Below are 12,396 nucleotides of genomic sequence, written 5' to 3' on the forward strand. Positions count from 1 at the left end.
GATGCTCGTGGATAAAGTCATTTAGATTCGTAAAATTTTATATTGTGTTCACAGATCATTCTGTAATTTATGACGATCATTGAGGAATCATTTATGATTCCCAGAAAAAAATATTCCTTTTTTCTTTGAGTAATTTTCCACAACATTGAAAATGAATGAAATATTTCATATCTTGTTATTGTAGATGCTCGTGGATAAAGTCATTTAGATTCGTAAAATTTTATATTGTGTTCACAGATCATTCTGTAATTTATGACGATCATTGAGGAATCATTTATGATTCCCAGAAAAAAATATTCCTTTTTTCTTTGAGTACTTTTCCACAACACCGAAAATGAATGAAATATTTCATATCTTGTTATTGTAGATGCTCGTGGATAAAGTCATTTAGATTCGTAAAATTTTATATGGTGTTCACAGATCATTCTATAATTTATGATGATCATTGAGGAATCATTTATGATAATTATTGAGGGATATCAAAGTTGGTAACGATAAGAAGGGTGAGTGTTTCATCGCCAATTTGAAATGGCGGGGGCGAATAAGCGTTAACGGAGCAGACGTGTGGAAAGTGTCGTGTTCGTGGCGTGAATGAACGATCGTTTCAATGCCAATGTTACGGTGCCATTGGTGCTAAGGACGAAGGATCTTCTACTCTTACTCGAGCGCGCGCGATTTCCGCTTAACCGTCGCCGCCGATGCTGTAAGATGGCGCGCCGAATATTCGAAAGTTTCGCCCAGTTTATTGCGTGATTGTTTTATCGAGCACTTGAACCAGGTCAATGGAATGAAGAATGTTGCGACCATTTTAAAATAGCTATACCCAATTTGATCCCTTTTTTTTCCAACGTGGGTGGAACAGATACAATAACGGCAGTCATATTTTATCTCGTAACCTCAAACACGGGACGAAAGGGTCAACATATTGCTCTGTTGGTTCATAGTTTGGAATTCTGAACAAATAAGTTATAGAATCTCATAACTTTGGCTGTTGCGATCTAGTGTCTTTATTAAGGTTAGTTACAGATGCATCTACTGTGTATATACTATGCTATACGTGGCTAGGTTTTTTATAGGTTATATACGTATTCCTGCAGGAAATGTACAATAAAGATGTGGATGAATGAACAAATTTCAAGAATTGTAAAACGAATTACAAAGGGGGAAGAAGTCACGCAATCACGATGCAGTTCAAGACTAACTACCAAAGCTCTGAATCTAATTACAAAGTCACCGAGTATCGTCTCGAGACGTCAACTTCCATACTTAGGGCTGTCAAATACATCAATTATAGACCTAAGTGGGCCTCGTAACTGATAGAAAGCAAATCGCCGTTAATATCGAAAGTAGGCCTGGAAATACTTGACTATTTCAATATTTGAATCACCTATCTGAATATCAATATTGGAATAGTGATACGGAAACAGAAAAATTGAAATAACGGTATTCGAATATCTACTCAAGTAATGAAATAATAATGTCCGAATGCCCACTGAAATATTGGATTAGTGATATACGAATCCCTACTCAAATATTCAAATACCTAAGTACTCAAATATTCAAATTAAAATATTCGAATACCTAGGTTCTCAAATACACGAATAATATTTAAACACCTATGCAAATATTCATATACCAAGGTACTCAAATATTAATATTCGAATATCTGGGTGCTAAAATATAGGATAATATAATGATATTTAAATACCTATGCAAATATTCATACATCTAAGTACTTAAGTATTCTAATACCTACTCGAACATTCGAATACCTAGGTAGTCAAATATTGGAATTCCTCCTCAAACGTGCTAATAGCCAAGTATTCAAAGATTTGAATAATAATATTCGAATTCTCCCTCAACCATTCGAATACCTAGGTACTCAAACATTGGAATTCCCCCTCAAACATTCCAATAGCCAAGTATTCAAATATTTGAATAATAATATTCGAATTCTCCCTCAACCATTCGAATACCTTCTCAAACATGCCAACAGCTAGGTATTGAAATATTTGAATAATAATATTCGAGTTCCACCCTCAAACATTCGAATACTTAGATACTCAAATATTCAAATACCTTCTCAAACGTGCCAATAGCCAAGTATTCAAATATTTGAATAATAATATTCGACTTCTCCCTCAACCATTCGAATACCTAGGTACTCAAATATTCGAATTCCTCCTCAAACATGCCAACAGCTAGGTATTCAAATATTTGAATAATAATATTCGACTTCTCCCTCAACCATTCGAATACCTAGGTACTCAAATATTAGAATTCCTCCTCAAACATGCCAACAGCTAGGTATTCAAATATTTGAATAATAATATTCGAATTCCACCCTCGAACATTCGAATACTTAGATACTCAAATATTCGAATAATGATATCCAAATACGAAGTACCTTGTAAGTACTCGCAACCTCGAAAATTCATTCCTGGTATTAGATTACCCACGAAACACTCGAACGTGAAATTATTCGAACAGTCGTAGCCCTAATCGAAAGATGCTCGCAGGGCACGCGACCCGCAGTCCGGATCGACCGACATCGCTCGCAAGAAAGCACTCCTCTCTTTCTTTCGTCGTTGTTCCTGTCCCGGGGATCCCGTAGTCCCGTCACGATCGCGACGAGGCCTCGATAATCGAACACCATACTGAACGAAAAGAAAATTCGTGCCCCGAACGGAAGTGGGGGCGGCCGTTCGGGTGCTACGGTACGCGACGTACCTACGAACGGTGGCTCCGTATAAATAGCCCGATGCCCAACCCATCGGCATCAGTCGCGGCACCATCGTCGTTTCCAGACAATCGTCCCCGTAACGGCCAGGAACCATCCTCAGGGTATACGCGAGTCGACAATCTCCACAACAATCCCGGTGAACCATGAAGCTCATCATCCTGTGCACACTGCTGGCCCTGGCAGCCGCCCAACCCGCCAAAAACGACCTGTGGAAGGGCAGCAGCATGGACCAGATGGTGGACCAGACCAAGATTGAATGCGCGCAGAAGAACGACGAGGTCTCCTGTATGAAGTTCAAGGTCCTGAACCTGCTCGACCAGATCTTCCGCAAAGACAGCTTCAAGGCAAGTGGTAGCCATTAGATGGGTCACACCAGCTAGGACACCAGTGTTCACTTACTTCAAAAATACCAATCCATGATAAACACTCAACTGCCATGTTGAATACCGCAAACAGCTCTTGTGAGATGGATCGTCTGTATTCACACCATCCTACCTCGAGAATACCTATCTATGACAAACACTGATCTGCCATGTCGGTACCACGAATAGACAGGTGTTGCGAGATGGATCACACGAGCCAGGTCACTCTAGCTTCACGATGAAAGCTAAGAAAATACCTATTCGTGACAAGCACTGACCTGCCATGTCGGTACCATGAATAGACAGGTGTTTTCGAAGCCAGTACACTTCGATCGGTCTCGTTTTCGAACATTTCCGAGAAATTGCATGCACAGTGTGCTTCAGAATTTAACAATGTCCACTTTTGGTAGGTTTCCGAGACGGTGGAGGTGACTCGCAACTCTTACCCAACGGAGGAGGTCTCTGCTCGCAGCGAGGGCTCCCTTCTGGACAACGTGGAAAGATATCTGTCCTCTCACGACGTGACCTTCAAGTTGCCGTTGGATTCGTCGGTGAAGGTGAGCGCTAGGAACATTGAGGACGATCAGCTCACCTTCGACGTCCGTTTCGGGCAGGGTCGTGCCGTTGACGAGGCGCGCAAGTCCAAACTGAAGAAGGTCGTCATCCCCATTCTGGTGTTCGTGCTGCTCAAGGCGATGACCTTGATCCCCCTAGCGATCGGTGTACTCGGTCTGAAGGCCTGGAACGCTCTCCAGCTGTCGTTCTTCAGCTTCATCGTCGCGGTCGGAATGGCGATTTTCCAGCTCTGCAAGAAGATCGCCGCCGATGGTCACAGTGCCCCGCTCACCTCCCACGGGCCCTGGGAGTACCAGGCTGCACAGTACAGGTCCTTCCAGGACCTCGAGCAACCGTCCCAGTACGCGCAGAGTCTCGCGTATTCAGGACACGCGCAGTCGTAAAACTGTCCCCGTGCGTTCTCTCTGCGGTCGCGACTTTTGTAAAATATCTGTCTTCCTCTTCTACTCTGTACACTTTATTTAATAAATTATTCTTTGCAACTTACGATGAGAACTGTTTCGTTTCACCTAGGTTTGAAACGGAGCTGGATACGATTTGAGAAAGGTTATCGGGGAAATACTCGAGGTCACTACCGAGAAAAGTGTGTTCGATATTTTGAAAGATGGAAACTAAAAGTTTTTTTAATAAGTTTTCATGGCTAACGATACATTCGGAATGTTGTCGATCGTTCAGTTTAGATCTTCCTTGTGGTAGTACGTAAGATAATTAGAGAAGTGTTCAAAGTTATTATTGAGAAAAGTGTGTTCAATATTTCGTAAGTTTTAACGTGATATGCTAATTAGAAGTTTAAAAAATAATTGTTATACATGGTGAAGCTCGATAGTTTCGTTTGGGTCTTTAGAGTCGTAATATGTATACTAATTAGAGAAATACTCGAGGTTGTTATCGAGGAAAGAGTGTTCAATATTTTGAAAGTTTTAACGTAATATGAAAATTAGAAATTTAGAAAATAATTCTTACACACGATGACGCTTTGGAACGTCCTCGATAGTTTCGTTTAGGTCTTCTTTGGAGTAGTAATACGTAAAATAATTAAAGGAATACTGGAGTGGATTTGGTATTTTGAAATATTTAACACAGTATGCAAATTAAAAATTTTTAAACTAATTTCTGCGGTTGGGGGGGGGGTAGAACGTTTTCCATCGTTTAGTTTAACTCTCCTTTGGAGTGATAATATGCACAAGTAGTCTATTAACATATACATTCTTGTTTACCACTATATGTATTATTCCAACTGTTTATACATATTATTATTAGAGCAAAAACCTAAACCAAAAGGTCGAGAATGTTTCGAATATATCCTAAAGACCACACTTTACGAAAATTATTTATATTACTGTAACATGTTCGTAGTGTTTCTAAGTGATTTCTTAATTCTTTCGAGCAGTATATATTACATAAAATAATAATCGTTGTTGGATCAAAAGATACTTGAAATATTTTTCAAAAGTTGTTTCTGGTTTAAGCTGACCTCTAACAACATCTACCGATACCGCAACAAAGTTGCCACACTATATCGTCGAGTTTAATTGCTAATATTGATTCACAACTACTGTAACTACTTCTACGTTACAACATTCGAAATAAAAACTAAACTTACGCGCCAGAGTTGCTCCGAAGAGAATATATAAATAGGATTTTAATCGTACACGTTTAATTATAGTCCGAATAAATCAGTCTGAATAAATCAAAATGAATATTTATATCCTCTTTATTAATGGGGGCAACTCCGCGAATGAGAAGATAGGCGCTGCGTTTATTTAAAATATCATTTCACTCGATACAATTCGGTTCGTAAAACTGTCATAAACGAACGCACTCTGAATGCACGCATCCTCGTTTAATCAGCGACTTTATTTTCCTATTTAAGAGAATAATAAACGATAATACCAAACGATCACCGGTATTCTAACTTAATCGATATTATCTGTCCCCGCCGCCGATTAATTATAAAATACCAGTGGCGTGAAATCGTCCATCGAGTCTAGTTCCACATCCACTCGAGCCGGTTCTGCAAGGAGATTATGCGCGATACTGATCAGACGCGGCTACGTCGCATGGTCCGTAACTACCGCTTTGTTTTATGCAGCCTGTTGTAAAATGGAAATCCAGTTTCGTCTTCGTCGTGACCTTCCTGCCTTACGCTTCCCCTAAATACTTTCCTTTTTTCGTGTACTCCTTATGAATTATAAACACGATTTACTCCAAAGCATGTTATTTCTTCTAGATAGCAGTACGTGTTCGGTATGAAGAAACCAATCATTACTGGCTTCTTTGTAACTCGAAAGTGTCTCTTACGCAAACCTTTTTTCTAGGTCTGCCATAATTTCCGTGATATATTCACGATCGTCCATTCAGTTGCCGAACAATTGTGTATAAAATGACGAAGAAATGGTAGAATAAGGTCATGAGAACGCGTGTGGTTACTTTCTTTTGTTCTCGATGATTGTGGAAGATGAAGAAATAAACTAGAAATTTAGCCAACTTCTAAGCACAAACAATAATCAACGTAACGACGGTACCGGTTGTGCGAATAATACAATTAATTTATTTACAGAAAACTTACCGTTTGTATTAACTATCTGAGCTAATGTTCTTCACTGTGGTTTCATTATGATGTATTTATTATTTTACAACTTCCAGGGAATGTTTCAGCGTCACGTAATAATGGCTAATTTTTCTTTAATACCAAATAAATTCCTATTTTATTTTTCTATCTAGACGAATAATGTGCTATGGACTTTAAGTTTCAAAAGTTCGATTGTTGCAATACTCGTCCATTAGAAAACGATTAGTAAACATTTGTTATAACATACTATTGTTTTTTTATTGAAGGAATGCATTTCCATTGCAATTTAAATGCCCAAAAATTCGAACATTTCATTTTCGTCACAGGTGTAAACGAAAGTCTAAAAAAATTTACTTTCCTCGATTCGATTCATTCATACTAACCGGTGACCGCTCAGTGCCACACCAATGGAAGAATCGACAGCTAGGGAATGCTACGAAGAATAGTAATCGAATAAAATTGAAGACAATCGTTCTCACGTCACCTGACGTGTCGACAACTGCATCAACTTGCAATTAGCAAGAATGCAACCGAAACGTCGAAACAAGCAAAAGAATCTAACTAAACGTACATTCAAATACCATTAGTTTCGGAGTTACGAAACATTTGTATCGCTAAAGTTCTTTTATTATTTAAAGAATATAAACGTAAAGTAAGAAATAACTCTACACGAACGTTGTAACACTAAGCTGACAAAGTAGTCCTTCCGTTATTGTTGCTGAATGACATCGGTTATCTACAACCACGTAGTACTAGCGCGTACTATGTTTACTTGGCCTTACTCCATAAATTGTAAATAGACACGCAATAAAATATTTTACGCTGTTACAAGCTGACAACTTAAAACATCTTATTACTCTGAAACTAATAATATTTTAAACTAACTTTTTTACTTGTTTCGACCAGTACTATACAGTACAAGTAATCAAAATGTACATACTCGAAGTTAAAGTATAATTATCATTGGTATAGAACGTACATATTATCGTTTAAAATTAGAAAGAGAAAAAGATTTTCAATGCACATTCTTTCTCGAAGAGTGAATATTTTCACATTCGTGTGTCCAACATAAGAGGGGCGGTATAGGAAACACATAGGTTAGAAGACCTAATTGCTGACGTTTTAAAGATTGACTGACATTATTGTTTTCTCTTTCGCTAATAAGGAAGTCGTAGTTTTCACTCTTCTCGACGACTTGAAATTTGTCGTCACTTCGGACAAAGTGAATGGCAATAAAAATTAAACACTGCCTTTTTTATCGTATTAGTTGTCCTCGTAACTGTATGTTAGATTTTTTTATTTAAACAACTGTAAAACAGTCTAAGGTTGTTTACTCTGTTCAGTAAGAAAATTCAAGTGAAAATAAATGTAATTAGTACAACACGAATATAAAGAGCGAAGCTGGCTATTGCATAAATTGTCTAATTCAAGACAGAGCTTTAAGTAAAAAAAGAACATAGTCGATGTGATTATTAAGAACACAGAATACGGACATTAAGTCAGCTATAGATCTACGCTGTTCGAATGTAAACAGCTATAGTAGTCGTTCCCGTGTGCCACCGAACAACTTAATATTTAAGGAGGCGTACACCAGAATAGTATAGCGGTAGATAAAAGAGGAGAAATCTCCCAACAGTCCTAGGTAGAATATTAACTGTAATTTCTTCGAAAATTCCAAGTCAGCCAGCGTTAGTCAATGACAAAAATGATTTCACGAACAGCTGCTCCCTGAAACAGGATAAAACGTAACGGTACGTTAACGAGAAATCTCCCAACCCTTCCAGATACAACATCAACATGTAAATCTCTCCAATAGAAAAAACACTCGAAGCAGTGGTTCAATATTGAATAAAAACCGCAAAACCTCTCAACCCTCCTAACTCGAGGAAGTTAATACTCGAGTACGTTAACGAGAAATCTCCCAACCCTTCCAGATACAACATCAACATGTAAATCTCTCCAATAGAAAAAACACTCGAAGCAGTGGTTCAATATTGAATAAAAACCGCAAAACCTCTCAACCCTCCTAACTCGAGGAAGTTAATGTAATTCTTCCAAAGAAAAACCTCCACTTGGTCACGGTTTCCACAGTATTCCACTAAACACAATGGTACTCTCCTAGTCGTCCAACGTGTGCCAAAAGACCAGCTTCCGAAAAAATCCAGTCGTTTGAATACCCCTTACCGTTCGTCTGGTGGACATCGTACGACAAGAACGGTTATCCGTTCACCCCACAAAAAGAAAAAAAAAAAAAAAAAACGAAAAAGAAATACTCCACGATCCAAGGAGGCATACCGATACAACGGTGTAGCGTTAGAACGAACGCCAAGTAAGAACAGGAGACTCGCGAACGCGGGGCAAGTTCCGTTTCCCGTGTCGTTCGAGCCTCGCATACCATCGTGTACGTGGTACGCGACCAGCCAATCGTGCCGCGTACGTACACGCTTCTACACGCGTCTCGGCGCGTGCACGCGCTCCGCGGTAGGCGGGGAGGGGCGGGGGAGGTGGTACGAGCGTCGAGGGAACCGCGAGAGGGAAGGTGGAGAGCCGTTGCGGAGCGGCTCTATGTGCCAGTGAAATTTGAATAATTTTCCTTCGATCGGCGATTCCTGGCATGCGCGACCGAATAACATAGATTCGCGGGGGGCAAATTAAATAAAAGGGGCGGGCCACTCCTCCGTCAGTCGCAGTTCGATCGGCGATCGCTCGCTCGCATACACGCAACCGGGCGCTAATCGATCGGGTACTTCATCGTTATTTTCGTCCGCGAAGTTCCACGGTATCCGGGGAGAGATTTGCGTTTCTTTTTTTCTTCGTTTTTTTTCCGGAGGATCCGAACGGTTAGTAAGGATAACACGGTAAGGATGCGCGCGTTGCCGATAGCAGCCATTGTTCTCCTGGCGGGGTGTGCCCTGGCCAGCCAGGAGGACTTCCTGTCCAAGTCCTTCAACGAGTGTATCGCCGCCGAGTCGTGGACCTCGTGCTTGAAACACGAGGTGCTGGGATACATGGACGAGAAACTGGGTACCAACACAGAGGCCAGATCCCTGGACACCGTGGACGAGGCGATCGTCGCCAGGACCTTCAAGTATCTCAAGAGTTTCGATTACGGTATGGACCTGCCGTTCGTCGACGCGAACTTGAAGTACAGACCTAGCAGAAGTCTGGCCGATTTGGACGTGGAGTTCAAGGGGAATGAGGTAGCCACCAGTCAGGCTCGCGGGATTTTGAAGAAGAAGCTACTGTTGCCGTTCCTGTTGCTACTGAAGCTGAAGATGAAGGCACTGATGCCGATCTTGATCGCTATTGTTGGATTGAAAGCGATGAAGGCACTGGTGCTCTCTAAACTGGCTATCCTACTTGTCGTCGGCTTCATCGCTGTGCAGTTGTTCAAGAAGGGTGGGATGATGATGCCGATGGGTACGTACGATGTGGATGATTGGAATATTGGAGATAGTAAGGGAGGTATAGTTCACTTTTGTCGAAGTTCAGAGAAAGTTTCGACGGGGATGTATCGGTGAATGATATAGATTGTAGATAAGAAGCATTTTTGTTATTGGAATTTGAAGTACGGGTTTTCTCTTGGTATAGTTTTTGGATAACGTGGATATTTTGTTGAGGAGAACTATCACGTATTGAGAAACAATGATAGTCTGGATAACCGAGCCTTTTGTTATTGTATATTAATGTGCGAGGTGTCTGTTTCATCTTGGTACAGTGGAATACGAAGAATCGATGTTAGAAGTATGTTGACAAAGATATTGTTTAGTTCGGGGAGTAAATAATTTTTCTACTACTCTCTATACAAAATAACATTCGTAAGAACATATTTTTGACACTATCGGTTGCTCGTGAAATACTCCACCGTGTCTAGATAAAACGAATACCTTGTATATTATTTACTGGAGAGTTATAGACTGAAAGTAGGGTCGATTGAATATATTTTTTAACTATATATCATATTGGTCGTCAGTATCGTATAAGTTAACAATGAGATGAGTCTGTATATGTAAATTGACATCGAAAACATGGTTAGTTCTCGGCAGAGAATTCTGAATGGTAAAAATATAATCGGTGACTTCAACGCGTGGGTAAGGACTATAGTCAGATTCCACGCGTTGAATTCAATTTTTAAATCGTCACAATAGAATCGTCGTTATTGCTTCGTGAATATTCACTTTCAGTTAATACATTTCAATGTATCATATCAAACTTTCGTATATTACAAATGTATACCAAAGACCAAATCTTTAACACCGACACCCTCAAGAACTCAATTATATCGAAACTGAGATCAATCTCTATGATAGAGATCGTACGAAAAGAAACCTAGGATACAATTTACTTAAAAAAAAGAAGAAGGGAAAAAAAATATTTAGAAGACTTAGAAAATGGTCCAATAGCAGGCAATATTTTCACCCAATTTAAATACACATAAATCATCGTAAAAAAATCACCATTATTACTTTAGGAATATTCAATCTTGTCATTGACGTAAATTTCTGCACAATAGTTTATATCTTTGACACTCGCGTTAGATCGATTTTAAAATTCGATGAATTTCTCCCAAAATCGAGCCTTTTCAACTACGAGACGATATTATCGATAATACTGATATTGTCCTACACAAGAAGACACCTAAAGTACAGTTTACTTGAAAAAAGAAAAAAGTAATAGAAAAAAACTTGGAAAATTGCCGGATAAGGCCCAACATTTTTCCACTTGGCGAAATAGTGAAAATCGAAACTTCTCTTGCAGGAATGTCGATGGAACCGAGCTCATCTTCATACGGAGTTCCACCTATAACCTCGACCATGTCGAGCCATGAACCGGTGGCCACGTGGGACGGGAACGGGCCCTATTCCCGCGTCTGGTCGCCGAGCAACGGTGTGGAGTCCCAGAACCTAGCCTACTCTTACTACTCGCCCGGTAGCAGCTCGAACTCGTACAGCTCGCCCTCATCTTCGTCGTCCTCCTCGTCGTCAATAAACTCGGCCAGCTCCACGAACTATTAAACATCGTACCATGTGGGTGTCAGCCACACGCCGACCCCGGTTCATCCCCGATTAATTCATCTTCTTAACGACGAATCGATCGTTTTGTGTCGTACGATCGAGAGACGAAGCCCTACGTCGACACGACCAAAGAAACGCACGCCAAATAACCCTGAACCTTATCCATGATCAATGATCACCACCTGGCCACCACCAGGGGATCGGACGAAGACTGTAGAACCGTAGAAAGGTTCCGTGGACTCGTCGAGGAATTGATTGAAAGAATTCTATGGTACACCGAAAGCTCTGTTGATTACACGGACGGAGTTTTCGAGGTTAGGAAGATGTTCGAGGTTCTTTGGGTTCGAAGAACTCGACGAGCGAATGGAACCTCTCGGTTCTTCCTTCAACGACATGTGTACGCGTCGATGGGTAATCAATTCAATTAGCCAATTGTCACGGTTGAGGAGGACACCTGGCTCGACTGACGACGAGTCGAAGAACTGACTCGGAGCTGTACCTAACCGGAGTGTGTTATTGTTTACTGAGCGCCAGGACATTGTCGTCCCATCGGCGATTCTCGGCTTATTTATTGCTCGCGCGACACGATTATTTATTGTCTCCCTCGCATTTGTTAATAAAAGCAGCTGTGTAATGGAAGCGTGTGCCTTTTTTTTAGATCCTTTGTGCGATTTCACTCCAAGCTCTGATATTTTACGATGAAGTAAAACAAAGAATACTTTTTTTTTCGATGAGGTTAGTTATTGTTGATAATTACGGGGAATGGCACCATTCTTTAAAGAACAATTTCTTTTCTCTCCCCTCCCCCCCCCCCCAAGAATGTTCAATCGTCTATTAAATATTGAATGAAATTTTTCATGGCATTCAACACTTTCGCTCTTACAAATATTGAATTTTTTAATAATTTATCATTGAGTGACTTCTGTATTCTTGGTTACTATTTATTCAATAGTTAAGGCAGTTAATTACAGTGTGCTGTCACGGATAATCGCGATCGAGAAATTTTTAACGTCTCTGCTACTCGAACATTGCTAAATACATTGTTCTAATTTGAATGTAACAAAATTCACGCATGCGCCATAAACTATGCCACACATCTTGCAACACTGCAAGCAGGGTTGCTTCGAA

The 12,396-nt window shown here is 40.3% G+C and overlaps 2 protein-coding genes across 2 annotated transcripts; both read left to right on the plus strand.

Annotated features, from left to right (window-relative positions):
- Positions 1 to 2,886: 2,886 nt before the first annotated feature.
- Osi19 (DUF1676 domain-containing protein Osi19) lies at positions 2,887 to 4,064 on the plus strand. The gene is made up of 2 exons (XM_076318196.1): positions 2,887 to 3,087; positions 3,516 to 4,064. Exons 1-2 carry the CDS (start codon positions 2,887 to 2,889, stop codon positions 4,062 to 4,064), a joined length of 750 nt encoding a protein of 249 aa, XP_076174311.1.
- A 5,053-nt stretch (positions 4,065 to 9,117) lies between these two features.
- On the plus strand, positions 9,118 to 11,268 carry Osi20 (DUF1676 domain-containing protein Osi20). The gene is made up of 2 exons (XM_076318195.1): positions 9,118 to 9,673; positions 11,012 to 11,268. The coding sequence occupies exons 1-2, from the start codon at positions 9,118 to 9,120 to the stop codon at positions 11,266 to 11,268; spliced, it is 813 nt and encodes a 270-aa protein (XP_076174310.1).
- Positions 11,269 to 12,396: the final 1,128 nt, after the last annotated feature.

The sequence above is a fragment of the Ptiloglossa arizonensis genome, chromosome 8, assembly GCF_051014685.1.
Source record: "Ptiloglossa arizonensis isolate GNS036 chromosome 8, iyPtiAriz1_principal, whole genome shotgun sequence".
NCBI lineage: Eukaryota > Metazoa > Arthropoda > Insecta > Hymenoptera > Colletidae > Ptiloglossa > Ptiloglossa arizonensis.

Coding starts and splice junctions, on each gene's coding strand:
- Osi20 (XM_076318195.1), top strand. CDS start 9,118: ATGCGCGCGTTGCCGATAGCAGCCATTGTTCTCCTGGCGGGGTGTGCC. Junction 9,674..11,011: donor TGGGATGATGATGCCGATGG/GTACGTACGATG, acceptor CTTCTCTTGCAG/GAATGTCGATGGAACCGAGC.
- Osi19 (XM_076318196.1), top strand. CDS start 2,887: ATGAAGCTCATCATCCTGTGCACACTGCTGGCCCTGGCAGCCGCCCAA. Junction 3,088..3,515: donor TCCGCAAAGACAGCTTCAAG/GCAAGTGGTAGC, acceptor CACTTTTGGTAG/GTTTCCGAGACGGTGGAGGT.